General features: G+C 52.3%; 7 protein-coding genes across 7 annotated transcripts; 4 read left to right on the top strand and 3 right to left on the bottom strand.

Annotated features, from left to right (window-relative positions):
- Positions 1-86: 86 nt before the first annotated feature.
- On the bottom strand, positions 87-1,415 carry NECHADRAFT_4143 (uncharacterized protein; the record flags this gene model as incomplete). The annotated part of the gene is made up of 2 exons (XM_003043582.1): positions 87-1,150; positions 1,211-1,415. Coding segments are annotated over 2 exons (1,269 nt in total), but the record flags the coding sequence as incomplete, so codon positions are not given.
- A 748-nt stretch (positions 1,416-2,163) lies between these two features.
- CPD2101 (condensin component) lies at positions 2,164-6,160 on the top strand. The gene is made up of 4 exons (XM_003043464.1): positions 2,164-2,983; positions 3,036-3,301; positions 3,348-5,741; positions 5,798-6,160. The coding sequence occupies exons 1-4, from the start codon at positions 2,206-2,208 to the stop codon at positions 5,966-5,968; spliced, it is 3,609 nt and encodes a 1,202-aa protein (XP_003043510.1). The 5' UTR covers positions 2,164-2,205; the 3' UTR covers positions 5,969-6,160.
- Positions 6,161-8,193: 2,033 nt separating this feature from the next.
- On the top strand, positions 8,194-10,491 carry NECHADRAFT_54936 (uncharacterized protein; the record flags this gene model as incomplete). Its single annotated transcript, XM_003043465.1, has 1 exon — positions 8,194-10,491. One exon carries the CDS (start codon positions 8,194-8,196, stop codon positions 10,489-10,491), a length of 2,298 nt encoding a protein of 765 aa, XP_003043511.1.
- Positions 10,492-11,207: 716 nt separating this feature from the next.
- Positions 11,208-12,221, top strand: NECHADRAFT_54708 (uncharacterized protein; the record flags this gene model as incomplete). The annotated part of the gene is made up of 2 exons (XM_003043466.1): positions 11,208-11,283; positions 11,365-12,221. The coding sequence occupies 2 exons, from the start codon at positions 11,208-11,210 to the stop codon at positions 12,219-12,221; spliced, it is 933 nt and encodes a 310-aa protein (XP_003043512.1).
- Positions 12,222-12,506: 285 nt separating this feature from the next.
- Positions 12,507-13,442, bottom strand: NECHADRAFT_102228 (uncharacterized protein). Its single transcript, XM_003043583.1, has 4 exons — positions 13,263-13,442; positions 12,945-13,051; positions 12,732-12,884; positions 12,507-12,684 (listed from the first exon to the last, which is right to left on the bottom strand). The coding sequence occupies exons 1-4, from the start codon at positions 13,311-13,313 to the stop codon at positions 12,636-12,638; spliced, it is 360 nt and encodes a 119-aa protein (XP_003043629.1). The 5' UTR covers positions 13,314-13,442; the 3' UTR covers positions 12,507-12,635.
- Positions 13,443-14,143: 701 nt separating this feature from the next.
- On the top strand, positions 14,144-15,193 carry NECHADRAFT_88231 (uncharacterized protein; the record flags this gene model as incomplete). Its single annotated transcript, XM_003043467.1, has 2 exons — positions 14,144-14,952; positions 15,031-15,193. 2 exons carry the CDS (start codon positions 14,144-14,146, stop codon positions 15,191-15,193), a joined length of 972 nt encoding a protein of 323 aa, XP_003043513.1.
- A 343-nt stretch (positions 15,194-15,536) lies between these two features.
- On the bottom strand, positions 15,537-17,627 carry NECHADRAFT_88232 (uncharacterized protein; the record flags this gene model as incomplete). Its single annotated transcript, XM_003043584.1, has 1 exon — positions 15,537-17,627. One exon carries the CDS (start codon positions 17,625-17,627, stop codon positions 15,537-15,539), a length of 2,091 nt encoding a protein of 696 aa, XP_003043630.1.
- Between the last annotated feature and the right edge of the window lie 97 nt (positions 17,628-17,724).

The raw sequence follows: 17,724 nt of genomic DNA on the forward strand, positions 1-17,724 counted from the left end.
ATTAAATGTACAATGTCGGGACATTAATATTGGTCAGCCGACTCTTGGTCATAATACCTCTTGTCACTCTCAACCTCTTCGAGCTGGAGGAAGTCATGTCTCAACGCTTCCTCTGCCGTTATCCTCCTGCCAGGATCCAGCTCCATGCAAGCTTCAAGAAAGCTGATAGCCATCTTTTCATCCGGCGTCAGTGGCTTGTCCTCTCCTCGACATGTGCTCCAGAGGATAATCTTTTCCATTGAGAAACCGCCTTGGCCAATTGTGGGAAGGCTGGTCTCAAAGACGCATCCGTGTAGGAGACCCGCAGCCTTCATGCGCTTGGAGCCAAAGATGGTTGCTATCTCGATCATGGCATCCACGTCGTCGGCCGAGTTGAAGAAGGGGAAACGCTTCGACATGATAGTGAGAAGGATGACACCCGCGGACCAAATGTCGATAGATGTCTTTTGCTCTGTGCACTTGAACAGAACTTCGGGGGCTCGGAAACCTCGAGTTCCTGCACGGTTGGCTCGGCGGGAGGATCGAGTATCGGACTTGGGGTATCCAGGCTGAGGGTTCGTCGAGTTTTGAGCCCACACTGAGTTGGTCTGGCGCTGTTTGCGCACTTCCCTACTCTCGTTACAGAGACAGGGCTTGTTATCAGAACCTTCTCGTTCGGCGAGACCAAAATCGACGAGGACGCCCCGCTGGGTGGTAGGATCGTAGAGGAAGTTGGTGGGCTTGATATCTCGGTGGAGAATCTTGTGGTCGTGTACGCTCTTGAGAGCAGTGAAAAGCTCGCGGAGGTATATCGAGATCTCAGGAATGGTCATGTCGCGAAAGTAGGCGCGGAAATCCCCGTGACGAAAGTATGGGAGGATGGCGACGACCTGGTCGGTGTGTCTGAAGGCGGTGATCAGGGGGCATACAGAAGGGCATTGGCGGAGGTCGTGGAGTAGCTCGAGCTCGTTGAGGATTCGGGAAGGGCTGGAGGTGACGTAGATCTTCTTGATGGCGACGTATCGTGCCTTGCGACGGGGTCGCTGAACAGGGCTGCTTGGTTTTGCGTTTGGAGGTGGCGTCCACTTTGACGAGTCGTCTTCGTAGTCCCAACTGTTGTCGTAGTGGTCATACATAATGTCCTCGGCCTTGTACACGGTTGAGAATGTTCCTGGATGTGTTAGTCGAGTTCAATGGGCACTCAGAGGTGTCATGGCAGAGATGTATATACCTTCGCCGATGCGCTTGATCAGACGGTACCGATTGCGGAAGCCAGGAAAGTCGGTCTGTAGTTTGTCCATGTCTTCTTGAACACCTCGATCGACAGCTTCATCCTCAGAAGATTCCTCTACTCTCTCTTCTTCCTCTTCCTGGACGACATGTGTTTGTTGCTGAACATGGTGATGTTGTTGTTGTGGGTTGTGGTGCTGCATGTGATGATGCTGATGCACATGGCTGTGTTGAACATGTTCGTCCTCTTCGTTTGGCCCAGCCTCTTCGGTCCGTTCCTCTTCCACCATCATCTCCGTATCCTCCGTCCTTATGTCCTCGTGGATCTCGAACTGCCTGTCATGATGATGAGGCGCTGTGGCAGCCATGTCGATGCCCCAGAAATCGCCACGCAGGATGTGTTTTTCAAAGGTTATGCTCTGCGCACACAGGGCTATTGGACAGTCAAATCGAGTGTGTGCAGACAAAAGACCAAATAAACACAAGAACAAGACTTTGAACAGAGACTGATAAATCACAAGAGGCTTGGGACGCCGATATTTGGAGGGGCTCGACTCAGGCTGTGTTGGCTGCAGGGGTTCAACGGGCGCAACGCGCTGCGTTTTAGTGGATGATGGCGGGGAAGGGCCCTGAGTGGGCGCGTCAAAGAAAACAAAAACAATCGTTGCCAAGGGGCCAATCTCAGGGCCACCAAATAACCCCCCCAAACACCATACAAGCTACCGACGACAATAAACCCGTCACCGCCAGCACCGACGGATCCGGTATTTGACGGCGCGCGCCATCGCAGGATACGGTTGGCGCAGAGAGATACACAACGATAATTACGATATTGAATGATACCTGCTTGATTGTGCTGGCGTCCCGCACTTCACCTCCCCTCCGCTTCTTCCCCTCTATTCACCGTCGTGCGCACGCTTCTGCGGCGACGACTCTTTCGCATCGCCCATCATGGATACAATCGACTTTGACCTCAACGATGCTCTCAAGCACTACATGTCAGACCCGGCGAGCATCGCCACGCCAGAGGCCGCCGGCGCCCTGTTCGACTGCGAGAATGACCCCGAGGCCCTCACAAACCCCGTGGTCAACTCGGTGCTGAACCCCATCGTCGACGCCGTCGCCGACAACCCCGACGCGATAATGCGAGCCTCTCACATGGATTCGCTACAGTTTCTCCTCAAGTTAGCCCCCATTTCCCTTCACCCCTCTTCTCCCGATCCGACATCGTTGGGACGCGATTCTGAGCTAGTTGAAACTCCCAGATACACAGCACACCTCCCCACCCACGCCCTCAGCAAGATCTTCGACCTCATCATGAGCGGCCTGAGCGCCGAGGCCGACTCGGTCCACAGCGACATCGACTCCCCCGATGAGCAGGACTCGGTGCCCCACCACAAGAAGCTCCTCGAGATATACGCCTTTCTCCTGCAGTGGACTATTGCAGCTGTTGAGACAAAGGCGGCCGAAAAGTCCTCGGCGGTTCCTGCTTCCAGGGGCCGTGGAAAGCCCAAGAAGGGTGCAGCCAACAAGGAGGCAGCCTGGGACTCGGCTACACAACTCCAGGCTGCTCTGGAGATTATGTGCAAGGTCCTGAAGCTCAAGTTGTCCAAGATCTTCCTCACCACGAGCGAGAGGGACACATTTATTGGACTCCTTACTCGGCCGGTCTACATGGTGTTGGAGAGCGAGCAGCGGGTAAAGGCCACGACCATTCGAATGCACTGCTTCAAGGTGCTGTGCATTGCTGTCAAGCACCACGGTCATGGATATGGTATGTTGTGCCAACATGGACTTGGTGGATTCAAATGGCTCACAGTGATCAGCGGCGCAAATCAACATTATCCAGAACCTCACATATTTTGAACACTTGTCGGAACCCATGGCCGAGTTTCTACACATCCTGGCCGAGACATACGACTATCCCCAGCTCGCTGACGAGGTCCTTCGAGAAATCAGTAACAAGGAGTTCAACTCCAACGACACACGAGGACCCAAGTCTGTCTCTTCTTTCATTGCCAAGCTATCCGAACTAGCCCCTCGCCTGGTGATCAAGCAGATGACAATGCTCGCAAAGCAACTAGATAGCGAGGTAGGTTTATTCGGAGGACGAAACGACCTGCAACTGACACAATCAGTCTTATACTCTTCGATGCGCCCTCATTGAAGTCTGCGGAAACATGGTTGCCTATCTCAGCAAGCAGGACGAGCGCAGCGAAAACCACAAGTCTCAACTGAACGCATTCTTTGACGTTTTGGAAGAGCGCTTCCTCGATATTAACCCATACTGTCGATGCAGAGCCCTACAGGTCTATATGAGGCTTTGCGAGCTTGCCCAGAAGTTCCCCAAACGTCGTCAAAAGGCCGCCGAGCTCGCCTGCCGAAGTCTGGAGGACAAGAGCAGCAACGTGAGGAGAAATGCCATCAAACTACTTGGCACCCTTATCAAGACGCATCCCTTTACTGTCATGCATGGCGCTCAACTGTCAAGAAAGGAGTGGCAGGCTCGCTTAGACAAGGTCGATGAAGAGCTGAACGCACTGAAGCCACCCCCTGGCATGCCTGGCTTTGGGGGCGATCAGGCCAATACTACTGTCGACAATGAATTGTTGGACGAGGCGACACAGCTCGGTTCTCCTGAGAAGCCCAAGCCAATGACTGAAGAAGAAAAGGTGGCTGCTATCAAGAAGGCTCAGGAGGAGGCTGCCACGAGCGAAGCCATTGAGAAGCTCACCTTGACCAGGAGGTACTACAACGAGGCTCTCAAGTTTATTGATGTTATCCATGAAGCCACTGGCACCATCTGTCAGCTTCTTGGCTCCAGAAACAAGAGCGAGGTCATTGAGGCCATTGACTTTTTCGAGGTTGGCGACGCCTACAACATTGAGCAGAACAAGGATGGCATCCGACGCATGCTTCGCCTTATCTGGACCAAGGGCAACAGTGATGAGGGCAAGGGAGTTCAGGCACACCTGATCGACTGCTACAGACGACTCTTTTTCGAGGCCCCTGACTCGTTCAGCTCCAACGATGCGGCCAACTACATTGCTCGCAACATGATCAGTCTCACTTCGGGTGCTACGCCTGCTGAGCTCACGTCTCTTGAGCAGCTGCTTGCCACCATGATGAAGGGCGGCATGATTCCTGAGGTTGTCATCACCAAGCTGTGGCAGGTTTACGGTGTCCAGAAGCGTGAGATCTCTCGCACTCAGCGACGAGGAGCCATCATCATCTTGGGCATGTTAGCAACTGCAAACCCCGAGATTGTCGTTGGTGAGATCGAGACGATGCTGCGAACAGGTCTTGGACCCCATGGGCGCAACGATCTCCAATTGGCCAAGTACACCTGCATTGCCCTCAGGAGAATCAACCCTACAGGACGACAGGCAAAGGATTCACCTATCAAGTTTTCTCGTCTGCCCAATGACCATGCTGTCTCGGTCAGGTTAGCTGCTATCACCGATGTGGCTTCGGACAGCAAGGAGTGGTATGGAGTCGCAGAGCAGGCCATCAATGCTATCTATGCCATCGCCAAGCACCCCGATACCCTCTGCTCAGATATCATCCGACACAAGACACGACAAGTCTTTGGTCAACCACAGTCTCGACCAGGTTCACGACCCGGCTCGCGGCCTGGATCTCGAGATGATACCAAGCCTATCCCTACTGGTGATCAGATTCCCACCCAGAGCGAGAAGCCCAAGAAGCGCGACAACGCTATTGCCTTGTCGCAGCTTCTCTTCATCGTTGGACATGTTGCCATCAAGCAGATCGTTCATCTTGAGCTTTGCGAACTTGACTTCAAGCGCAGAAAGCAGGAGAAGGAGAAGCTTGCACCAACCAAGTCTGACAAGGACAAGGAGGATGCTGATGAGCTGGATCTGATCGGAGGCACAACGGAGGATGACTTTACAGAAGCCATGGCTCATATTCGTGAGCGTGAGCTTTTGTATGGTCCCAACTCACTGCTGGCAATCTTTGGTCCTCTTGTTTCTGAGGTCTGCGCCAACAACACCACATATGCCGACAAGGGTCTTCAGGCCGCTGCGACATTGTGTCTTGCGAAGCTCATGTGCGTGTCTGCAGAATACTGTGAGACCAACTTGCCTCTGCTCATCACCATCATGGAACGCTCGCCTGACGCGACGGTGCGATCCAACGCCGTGATCGCTCTGGGAGATATGGCGGTTTGCTTCAACCACCTGATTGATGAAAACACAGACTTCCTGTACCGTCGTCTGGCAGACGCCGATACGTCGGTTAAGCGTACATGTCTGATGACGCTGACCTTCTTGATCCTAGCTGGTCAGGTCAAGGTTAAGGGTCAGCTTGGTGAGATGGCCAAGTGCATGGAAGATGATGATCGCAGAATTGCCGACCTGGCGAGAATGTTCTTCACTGAGCTCAGCACCAAGGACAATGCTGTGTACAACCACTTTGTGGATATGTTTAGTCTGCTGAGTGCCGGCGGTAACATGGAAGAGGAGAGCTTCCGCAGAGTTGTGAGATTCTTGCTCGGCTTTGTCGAGAAGGTGAGTCCCTTGATACGATTTGACACTCAATCAGTGATAACTAACGCGCTCGCCAGGATAAACATGCCAAGCAGCTGGCCGAGAAGCTTGCGGCGCGTCTTAGCCGATGTGAGACGGAGCGACAGTGGAACGATGTCGCGTTTGCGCTGGGCATCCTACAGCACAAGAACGAGGATATCACAAAGTTGGTGTCTGAGGGTTACAAGATGGTTCAATCGGCGGCTTGAGATGTTACTACTGTATGTGCTTTGTCCTGTCGTGTTATGTCCTGGAAGCGGGAGTCTGGATTGGGTTGAAACGATGGCATGAATGACATGGGACGGGGTGCAACGATAGATGTTGACGGTTGACGACCTGGAGGTGCATTGTCTTGTCGCGATATTGATACCAGTCTCATTGATGAATTTTGATGTTTTGATATTTGTGTGCATGTGTTTGTCCACTTCTTTCCTGATTTGTATTGGTGGCTAGTAGACGAGTGTTATTGTAGGTTGGTAAGGACCTCTAGGGGGGTTGTCTCTTTGTTATGGTATTTCAAGTTTCATGATGGTTTGGTAGAGTTGAAACGTGAAGAGGTTCCACAGCGCGCCACATGAAGTGACTAATGTTCAAGAAATGTGAAAAACGTTGAAAATACTGCAGAAACTATATTCGTCATAAACAATGCTTGAATCATCACTAACTGAGTCAATATCGACAACTTGTGGTCTGCTTGGCTCAATTGTCTAGGGTAACCCAATGGCATGATGCGCGCCACCAAGCGTCTGAGGCCACTCTTGCGTCGAGAGCCATCGTGACTGGCAGCGCCCCACAGAGTCGTGTCCAAGTGACAGCCTCGGCCACGGGCCTCCGCAGTCGCAGGGATGGGAATGGATGGGGGAAGGCGAGTTATCGAGGCAACAGGAACAAAGAGCAAGGTCATAATAGAGTGTGTCTTGTGCGCTACTACATGATGATGAGATCTCTCTCTTTTCCCTTTGTCCCAAGGCTTTCCCGGTGCAGGAAACGATGGACGCGATTGTGAATGATTCAGTGAAAATGGATGATGTGACTGATTCGATGAAGCTCCCGTCCCAAGCTCCAAGCGGCGGGAGCGACGAGCTATGGGTGCTTGACCTTTGCGCGCGTCCGGGGGGTCAGGTTAGCATGAGCATCGCTGAGTGCCCCCCAAAAGTACAAAAAGGGCGGGTCTTCCCTCCTGTTTTCGCGGCAGTTGCGACCCATTCATAGGACGACCATTTGATCCTAGTGTACTTTTCTGGTAGGTACCCGACACCCCCGTTCCTTTCCTCTCCTTCCGGAGCGGCTATTGACATCTTTTTTGTCTGATGGATGTCTCCAGCCTGGGAGTAAATCTGCTGACACGCTGTTATTGCAGAAACCCGCTTCTTCCGATAACCCAAAAAAGAAGAGCTTTCAAAACTTGATTGACAATCATCAACCTTTTTTATACTCCATACCATCCTTCCCACACCCCGCGATTCGTGTGACGACACAACCCCGGCCCCTCCTTCTGTCGCATTTCTGCGTCGCATTGTCAATTGGCTGTTGCAGGCATCAGGCTTGAGCGTGCTTCTTTGCGAATTCTCTTCTCGTTGATCCAGTTCAATTCGGGAAAGAGGATAGAACAAGGACCCAAGTACCCTTGTCTGAACTGACACAGTTTCTCAGTCCCTTGGGATTGACTTCGGATATACAGCTCTCCCCGACCAGCGGAAAGCTTGGACCATCGATCGCGATCGCCAATCCCCGACAGCGACAGGGAACTTGCTGCGCCACCCAGCTATCGTGCGCCGGATTTTTATTCCAGCGTCCTCCGCATAGTGGGCTGTCTTACCCACGTGACGCTGCCTGCACCAACCGTTCTCCGCGGTCCGTTTGCGGGTACAGGCGAGAGCTGCCCGCTGAGCAGTGCACTCGAGTGCTGTGAGCTTTGCGCTGCGTACCAAGTGCGTCACCTCCGTGCAAGCTCTCTCCCCGATCAAAGAACATTCATCGACAACCAACGAGCGACGCATCGCGACGCGAATAAGGAAAAAGATTTTGTTGCCCATCGAGAGAATTCATCTGCGCTTGGCACAAATTCACGGAAACCATCCATTGAGACTCTTTGGCGACGATACAACGCGAAAACTCTCGGCTTGCGATTACACGTGGGACAAACCTCGACCTTTGTCTTTCTGGCGCCGAATCGCATCGACTTTCCGCGCCGTATTCTGGTGAGGCCATGGGCTTGGCTGGAGGGCCTGCGCCGAGAAGGATTAAGAAAAGGGGAGCTCTCTAGGTACGTCTTTGATGGCGCTGCATTGGCATCGTGAACGCGACATCAGAGGTCAACCACTACGGGCGAGAAGAACACGCGCTAACAGTTTGATTGCAACTGTAGAGGCACACCGCCGTCTTAAGAAGCCCTTCCACAACACCAACATCGACTTTATTCACAAAGCCTACCATGTTCGACAAGGTAGTCCCGCTAGGCACGCGCCTACACTACCCCATCACCATTACCAAGCTCCTCAAATCACCCGGCGACACGATCAAGAAGCAGGACAGCCTCTTTGAGTACAAGTTCTTCTGGAAGCGCAAGATTGGCGATGATACTTGGGTCGACGAAACCACGTACACAGAGTTTGACAGCCCAGCCGAGGGCATCCTCAAACAATGGCGCATCCGAGAGGGCATGGAGGTCGCAGCCGACGCGCCCTGCTTCTTGGTCGAAGAGGCGTGCGGTCACGAGGTTCAGATGCAGGGCCTATGCAGCTTGTGCGGCGCTGACATGACCGAGATCAACTGGGCCACTGAGGAGCGGGATACGGATCGTGCCATGATTAACATGACACACGACCAGACTGCCCTCATGGTCAGCGAGAACGTTGCCGCGAGGGCCGAGCACGAGTCCCAGAAGCGGCTTCTGCGACAACGAAAACTTACCCTGGTTGTCGATCTGGACCAGACCATCATCCACGCCTGTATCGAACCTACCATCGGCGAGTGGCAGCGCGACCCGACGAACCCCAACCACCAAGCTGTCAAGGACGTCAAGAGCTTTCAACTCGACGATGGTCCACGCGGCCTTGCGAGCGGATGCACATACTACATCAAGTTGCGACCTGGGTTGGCCGAGTTTCTTGAGGAGATTTCCAAGATGTACGAGCTGCACGTCTACACCATGGGTACACGCGCCTATGCCCTCAATATTGCTCGCATTGTCGACCCTGACAAGAAGCTCTTTGGAAACCGTGTCATCAGTCGTGATGAGAATGGTAGTATTACTTCCAAGAGTCTTCAGCGTCTGTTCCCTGTTAGCACGGACATGGTTGTTATTATCGACGACCGAGCCGACGTGTGGCCACTGAACCGACCAAACCTGATCAAGGTGGTACCTTACGACTTCTTCAAGGGTATCGGCGATATCAACTCGAGCTTTCTACCCAAGCGACAGGATGTCTTGCCGACACTCAAGCAGAAGCCCACAAGTCCCAAGGCAAAGGCAGCACCTAAGGCCTCGCCTCTGGACGAGCTTGTCAGGATGAGTGGTGGCGACGATGCTACGAATTTGAAGATTCAGACCGAGGAGCAAGAGAAGACACTGGAGAAGCAGCTGACGGATCGACCACTACTGCACATGCAAGAGGAGCTGGACAAGGAGGACGAGCAACAAGATCCCCAGAATGGCGACTCTTCGCCTGGCCACCACCGGAATCTTCTTGTTGACGATGATGAGGAGCTCATCGCCCTCCAGGACCATCTAACTGATCTGCACACATCGTTCTACGAGACATATGACCGACGACGAGCGGAGCGGAGACAATCAGAAGGCACACATCCACCTGCGCACAGCAAAACGAAGCGAAGGGCTTCTGTGGACGACGGTGTTGACTTGTCTATGGTTCCGGACGCTGGTGATATCCTCGACGAGCTCAAGTCTAGTGTTCTTTCTGGCCTTGTTATTGTCTTGTCTGGTCTTGTACCGCTTGGAGTCAAGGTGGAGGAGTCAGAGATCGGGATGCAAGCTCAAAGCTTCGGTGCTCAAGTCCTTGATACTGTGTCAAAGCGAGTGACGCATCTCGTCGTGGCCTCCTCACGCCCACGGACAAAGAAGGTGCAGCAGGCAGCCAAGATTCCCAGCATTAAAATTGTGAATCAGAACTGGCTTACAGACTGTCTCAGTCAATGGCGACGACTGGATGAGCGACCATACTATCTGGAGATCCACGACATGGACCGGGAGAAGGGAGGAGAGGACACCACAGAGGTGCCATCGGAGGCGGAAGAAGTCGAGGATGCACAGACAGGACAGGAGCTCAAGGACTTTGACTGGGGTGAGGCCGAAGATGAACTCGCCGAATTCATGGACGACGATGAAGATGATGGCGAGAGCGGTGAAGATACGGCTACAAACTCTGGTGCCGAGACCAACGACGGAGATAGTGTGAAGCAAGGGACCAAGCGAAAAATGATGGCCGATGCAGATGAGTCGGATAACGACGGAGCATCAAGCATAGGCGAGAGTGTTCTTGCTAAGAAGCAGCGACTGGCACGGAATCGAGGCGCTTCGGGACTGCGGGCAATACATACGCCCAACGGCGACGACGCAGATGAAGACGCGAGCTTACCGACTCCGGGGCCGACAGGGGATGAAGCAGCGGATAACAAGAATGGACTGGTTAATGCGGATGAGACGATGGACTTTGACGAGGACGAGCTTGAGAGAGAGCTACTCGCCGAGTTGGAGGCCGCCGGGGATTAAACTTGGAGCTCAGGGGGGTTTGAATATGTTACGGGCGCGGCGCGGGACTTTTTTAGTTAAAAGAGGATGGTTTAGAAGGACTGTATATGGGGAAGGCGAGGGAGTTGATATTTTGTATCCAGCATCTAGTGTATGTATTTACAATACCCCCTTGAGGCATGGGAATGAAGCGATTTGATGCCATCATGGTGACTATATTGATGTGTAATCTATGGATGTAGAGGGATATCACAAGTTGATGCTTTGGCACGGATCTCAGCCAGGCTCTGAATTGTAGTCGTCATAGGATTTGAGGCTTGCTAATCTCGAAAGGAGGCGCTTCAAGTTTGACTCGGCCGGGCAGATTTGGCCGTGTCTGAGTGGGGCTTTCAGGGATTGTGAGCTATCCCGTACTAACACATCTGCATGATTTTAGCGTTTCTTCGCGATAATAAATCTTAGTATAGTATCCCGGTGAGCGTCGGTCGATTATCATGCCGCTTCATCTCAAGTCGGACTGCAAAGAAAGGACGGATTGGGCCCTTTTGGTATGTAAGCGAGGATAACAAGGAGCATCGTCTTTCCGACGGAGATGGGCAAGAGTCTGTGTATAAAGAGGGCTTTTGTTCCTGTTGGTGTCAAGAAGTCATGTACAGACAACTTCAGTGCAGTTACATCAACACTCTATCGAGACATTCTTGTTCTTCTTGACAGCTATTCGAGTCTCTTCAAACACTATGCCTTCTTATTGTGGCTTTGATCCTGACAAGGACGTTGGTGATCTTTCTGGAAAGGTCATTCTTGTCACTGGAGGTGAGTTGAGGCTCTCTTTCACACTTCACAACCCATAACCCTCGTCCTTGCTCTGGTGACCTATTGTCTAACAAATTATAGGAACCGCTGGCCTTGGCAAATCTGCAATCCTCACCCTCACCGCACACAATCCCTCGCACATCTACTTTACCGGCCGCTCTGCCTCTTCAGCAACATCCCTTCTTGAATCCCTCAAATCTCTCTCACCACCTGTCGAAGCCACATTTCTCGAATGTGACTTGACATCACTGTCTAGCATTCGTACCGCGTCGACCAAGTTTCGACATGATAGACTTGACATCTTTATCGCCAACGCTGGCATCATGGCTGTTGACGCTGGACTTACCAAGGATGGTGTAGAGATGCAGTTTGGCGTCAACCATCTTGGTAACGCGGCTCTACTCATGCACCTCTTGCCTGTAATGCTCAAAACAGCAGAACTCCCCAACGCAGACGTACGCTTCGTATCCGTCACTTCGTTGGGATACAGAGGCCATCCCAAGGGCGGCATCAACTTTGCCACGCTGCACACTACACAGGAAGACATGTTTATGGGAACCTGGGGCCGCTACGGACAAAGCAAATTCGCCAACATTGTCTTTGCCCGTGAACTCCACCGTCGCCATCCCAAGATTACAAGCGTGGTAGTCCACCCAGGTGTGATACCCACCAAGCTCGTGACGGAGCTGGGATTCTGGAAGAGAATGTTTGTGTACGTTACAAACCCGACCATGATGACTGTTGAGCAGGGGGGGTATAATACTGTTTGGGCGGCGGCTGGTGTTGGCAGTAAGGAGAAGGTTGAAGGCGAGAAGGAGAAGGTTGCGTTGTATTTGCCGGTTGCAAAGGGGAATGGTGGGGATGCGATGTGTTTTGATGAGGGAGTTGGGAGGGAGTTGTGGGAGTGGACAGAGAAGGAGATGAGCAAGGTTCAGTAGGTGGTGGAGTTGCGGTTGGTTATGTTGTCTAGGTTGGAGTTGATTACTGTTGGTAAGGCGAGTAGTCGCTGAGTTGAGGGTGAGTTATGGTTGCGTAGCTGAGGGTAGTTGTCGATAATGGCAGGATGGGTAATTTCAGTCTGTAGTATTGAGACTGAAAGTTTGCAAGGCTGAGTAGTCGTTTCTGTTCATATCATTTCATCAAGTTGTTAGTTCATCTTTAATATCAGGTCTTGCCCAAGAACGTCACCGTCAAGTCAGTTGTCACCAGCTAGACAGACTCATGCCTTGATCTTCCCTCAATTCCGGTGGCCGTGGCAAAACCACTCATTGTCAGATAACATATATACACACACTGGCCCAAAATCGCAAAGCCATCTCTTCTCTTTACACCTTTCCATACCCTCGGCTCGTCTAGTTTGTGGTGGGAGGGGGAACGACGGCAAAAGTCGGCCGCACGAATCTGAAAATGTCAGTTTATAGTTGCGTTTATAGGTAGAGGAGACTCACCGGTCGCTGTGGTAGACCTTGGCGTTGTCGCCCAGCAGCTCCTTCTCGCGCTTCTGGTCGGCTAGGTATCGTCGTACCTGGTCGCGGTCCTCTTCGGCCTGGAGGAGGGGGATGAGGTTGATGCGGGCCCACATCTTTTCACGGGCGAGCTCGCTGTTCAAGGTCAGTCCTCTGGTGTTTTCTTTCGTAGGAACCGAGTTAAAGGGAACGTACTTGGCCTCTCGCATGCCGTGGATCAGCTTGTACCAGCCGTAGCCCATGACGGCGCCCATTCCGAGGAGGAGGATTCCGGGGCGGAAACCCTTGGCGGGGAGGTTTCGCTGCTGAGGGTCAGCATTTGTCCGGGACCAATTGTTCTGTCTCCATGTGTATCCAGCTCTTGAAGTTCAAAGACACGGTTCGTTCGTATCGGTCGGGGAGTCTCCGGGTCCATCTCGTCGTCCCAAATGTCCTAATTGCGCATCTGGACGAACAGCATCCATCTAGAACACCTCAAAACACCCTTCTCCCAATTCTTCTCTCCCAACGCACCTTGTACTGGACGGGCTCGTACCCGCCCCGAGGGGGCATATCCTGAGGCATGGCGGGCAAACGGTTCGCTCTTTGGCGTCGGGGATCGGTCAATTGAACTGGTCGGATCGTCTCGCTACCGTGTCTCCCTCGTGCGGGCGGGTAGACTCGTTATTTCGCTGACGAGGGGGTGATCTCAACGGTCTGCTTCGTGAGGTGATTGTTTTCCGAGCAACCGATTCAACTGTGGATGAGACGCCTTGCCGGATTACGTAAGGTGGGAAGCAACAAGGTTGGTTGACAGTTGACCGGGGTAAAGCCGTCTACAGGGGTGTTATGTAAGCGGGGTTGCCCAGTAGATTTGCACGGATTACCAAAGGGGGAATGAAGCTATCACCAAACACACTTCTGTTTGTCTCTTGGATTATGTGAGGTCTTGATGGTAAGGAGAATGTGACTTGCATTCCTTGTTGCCCTTGTGCTTCTGGCCATGAGTGAGCGTGAAGGTCAGCTCTAATGTAACAAACATTGCTGCCTATAGTTTGCAACTGCTCTTTGAGCGTTGAGTATTCTTGTGGGCACTGGAACATGTGAACTCAGCTGCGAGGCTCGCACAGCATAAGAGAGGGCCTAGCATTCACATTTTAGTGTGATCCATCTCAGTTGTAGGCTAAAGCTCTATTATGGGAACTATGAATGTGAAATGACGTGAATTCTCACAGCTTGATACCCCTATAAATTCTCATTGCTCGCCAGGAAGTCAGACTGATAAATCTCACAGCGGGTTATCGAAAACAAAGCACAACCGCCACCAGAGGACTGCCATCTTACAGGACAGCACAGTCAGCCTTGAAGCACTCACACGCCTTACCCCGACTACTGGTTTACCGACCAACTCGACCATGTCGACCGAGCCAGGCCCACAACAACTGCGGCTAGCGAGGCGTATCCCCGAGATAGAAGTGTTGGACCTTCGAGACCCCCCTGGGAGAATCGCGACGACAAGAGAGCGGAGCCATGTAGTCCAGTGCCCTCCACACCCCTACCCACTCGATAAATCTCCGATTGCTGTGTTCCATAGCCTAGACGAGGACTGGATCGACGCATCTCAGGAGGTGCTCATCTTCACACACCAGGTGCCCGACTCCGATGATGAGAAGATGCGTCTCCTCAACAAGAAGTCGGAACACTTTCAATATTATTTCTGGACGGCTCTGGACAGAGATGGAAGATTCAACCAGCCGTTTGACGGGAGCGAGTATCTCTGGGAGCCCTTCGACATCCGGACTATGCGAATCTGGTGGCGCATGTGCCACCAAGATTCTGTTCCTACCCACATTGATGTTAGCAACGACGGTCTATGGAGAGACCTTTTGATGTCATCGCCTTGGTTCGACTGTCCCCTCTTTCGCGACCTGCTGTGGGAGGTTGTGACAGATGATAACGGACAGCCTAGGACCGAGACGGTTGACGGTGAGGACCTAATTACTCTCAAGCGGCGAGATCCGAGATTGGGAGAACTGGAAACAAACTTCGTTAGAAGATGGTGGCTCGTGGCTTCGCAGGTGCCCCTGAGGCGGTTTGAGAACGGAGACGCGGTTCTGCCCATAACTGCTAAGCATTACGAGGCTCGGTATGGAACTGCAAGCATGCAGTGGAACATTCCTTCTGATATCGAAGATCCTGGGGACAGTGTTTTATTTTTGGAAGTGTGAGGGAAGGGGATAGCTATGTCTTACCAAACGCGCGGTGGAACTCTGTGAGCGCTTGTATTATAGACGATATACAGTAAAAGCCACAGGCCTGAGTTGGAGCAGCTACCGGCACTAGACTGGCCAGTTTGGTTGTTGGCTAATGGGAACCTTGTACTTGAACCTGATGACCTCTCTGGTACTGTTGCTTCGAATTTGACGGACGTGGCTGAGCGTGAAGCTTTGGATGTCCCCCAATGAAGTTGTACACCTTCCTAACCCGGCAGGTAAAAGAATCAAACCTAGCTAGAAGAATTAGTTGACCTCAAGCGTGAAGGCGCGAATTCGAGGATCTGGGGCCCAGAGCATAATTGAGTGCTAATTCTGCATCCTTGCCTCTGTATAACGTCTACAATTTATTCTCGGCTGCCCTTACCTTTTCCCTGGCTTGTATTAGTTACTGGCTTGTCGTCTCTCATTCAATGCGGCCAACCAAGCAGCATCAGTTGCGTTCATTTTGTTGATTTATAAGAATCCTGCTGTTTGACGAGATTATGAAAACATGACTCTTACCTCCTCCGGGCTTTTCGGACCTCTTCCAACACTAATGAATTTCAAAAGTCTCAAGCTTCGCCTCCCCTCGGTCTAACATGTCCTTCGCCTCCCCGTCCATGAGGTCGACCACGAAACATGCGCTGATATGCTCGTAATGACCATCCTTTGGTCTGAGGAGCACTGGGGCGCCGCAGCCACCCAGCACGACAACCTTGTCTCCTACCTCTACAGAACTGGAAAAGCCCATGTAGTTGTTCTTGGTGAGAAATTTAACATTAGTTTCCAGAGGAGTGGTCGAATGCAGCCGGATACTATGGAACTCGGCCATGTGGTTCTCCATCGCCCACTGGAGAGCCGCTGGAGCATGTCGCCAATGAGGCACGTCGGGCTCCCCCAACTTCATGTCGCCAAAGATCTCTTCCCTCCAGAAGCGTGAAAAATCTTGTCCATACGGGATGCCTAGGCGGGGAAATAGTGTTGTCGCAATGCTATCAGGGTCGGGTGCCGATGGATCGCCAATAGCCGTGTAGCGCAATGCCAGGTAAAGGAGAAAACAAATCCCCCACGTGTGAACCTTTGTTGCGTCGGATTGTAGAAGATATGGTGAGCTGTATCCTGAGCCGTCTACCGGGCATGTATCATGCAGAGCAGTGCGGAAGAGCGCTTGGAATACATGCCTCCTTGAGCAGTTACCACCGAGCATGGAGCGATCTATGTGCCTCTGTACCAGATCGAAAAAGCTGGTCCTAATGGCCAATGATCCTTTGGAATCTCTCCAGGCTGGGTATACCTCCTCTACTTCGTCACATACCACCCCGGTTGCGGTCAAGATGCGGGAAGATTGGCTAAGGTGTGCAGGGTCTGTAAGTAGACGCGCAGATGCTTGATGATCTCTTTCATGCAAGAAATTTCCCATCGGATATACATCAACCATATCTTCGTCCGTGTTCAAAGCTTGAGAGATGGCATCCCAGTCTGGAGCCCACGATGGCAGCCCAGGTTGGACCTCTCTGTGACGTGTGCGGCAAGCGTCGAGTAGAAAGTTGAGATCCCGGACCTCGAGCAACCAGGCCGAGACGAATTCGCAGTAAACTTGGATGAAAGGCTTGCTGTAGTCTGCAATGAGCTGTGTATCCACCACACCCAGGAGGCCAAATATTTTGTCCCGTGGGTCACTCGCATACAGGCCAGCCAAGGACGGCACGAGAGCGAGTGTCGGGCGTTCTTGGGTGGCTAATTCCTCTCTCGTTACGAGTGCCGATCTGATGGAGTAACTGACTGAGACAGTGGCAAATTCAACCGTCATGAGTAAATCCCGGTAAGTCCCTCGATCTAGGAACGAGAAATCAGACGCTGCTCTGCTGAGAAAGCCCAGCATCCACAAGGTGAGTGCTTCCAACGAGGATAGCCTAATAAGCGCTGAGCCATGAACGAGGAGAGTGTCGGCCGGTAGCGTTATCTCTTGGAATGTCCAGGTGCGCTGCCAATACGGTGAGTTTAGTAGTGTTTTAACGGCACTGAAGTATGAATTCGTTTTGTTGACATCTCCGGAGAGTGACCAAAAGTCTGGATGTCTTTCCATCCAACCGTCAAAGTTTGGGTCACGATCCCCGTCTGGGTCCTTCTCATCACAGGCGTTCAGCCATGAATCAGCGGCGTTGGCCATGTTGGCGGCGAAATGTGAATCTTGAGCCTCCCCAAGCCAAGCAAGGACTGTTGGCGCGGAGCCGTAGATAGACCCCATGAGCTGGACTTGACGGTTACGCTCCTCCGTGTCATCCTGGTTGATGCATATTGCATCGGCCCAGAAGAGTGCAGGCTTCTCCCATGGGATGGAGGTGAGGATTTCCGGGAGGATGCTCCGTATCTGCCGTAAGAAAAGGGCGAGATTCTTAGTAACCTTCTTGGGGATCCCGTTGATGATGATGGTCTCGGTATCTGTTTGATCGCCCCAGACATATGACAAAGGGATGAACTGGCCTTGCACGTCTTCGAAACAACAAGGAAAGATTTTGACTTGGACTTGTGAACCGTTGTTTTCGGATGGGCAGATTTCGAGAAGACGCAGGTCATGTTTGTCTGTGTCAAGAGGGTGGTAAAGATTTGGCACGGTTGTGGTGGGATCTGTTGATTCTGCCATGATTTAAAGGCCCATTTATCGGATCCGCCGATAAGGTTGAAGCACGGAAGAGAACGTGGAAGAAAAGATGAGTTATTTATGAGAGCCTTGTTTGATC

This window comes from Fusarium vanettenii (assembly GCF_000151355.1).
Source record: "Fusarium vanettenii 77-13-4 chromosome 13 genomic scaffold NECHAsca_28_chr13_5_0, whole genome shotgun sequence".
Lineage (NCBI taxonomy): Eukaryota > Fungi > Ascomycota > Sordariomycetes > Hypocreales > Nectriaceae > Fusarium > Fusarium vanettenii.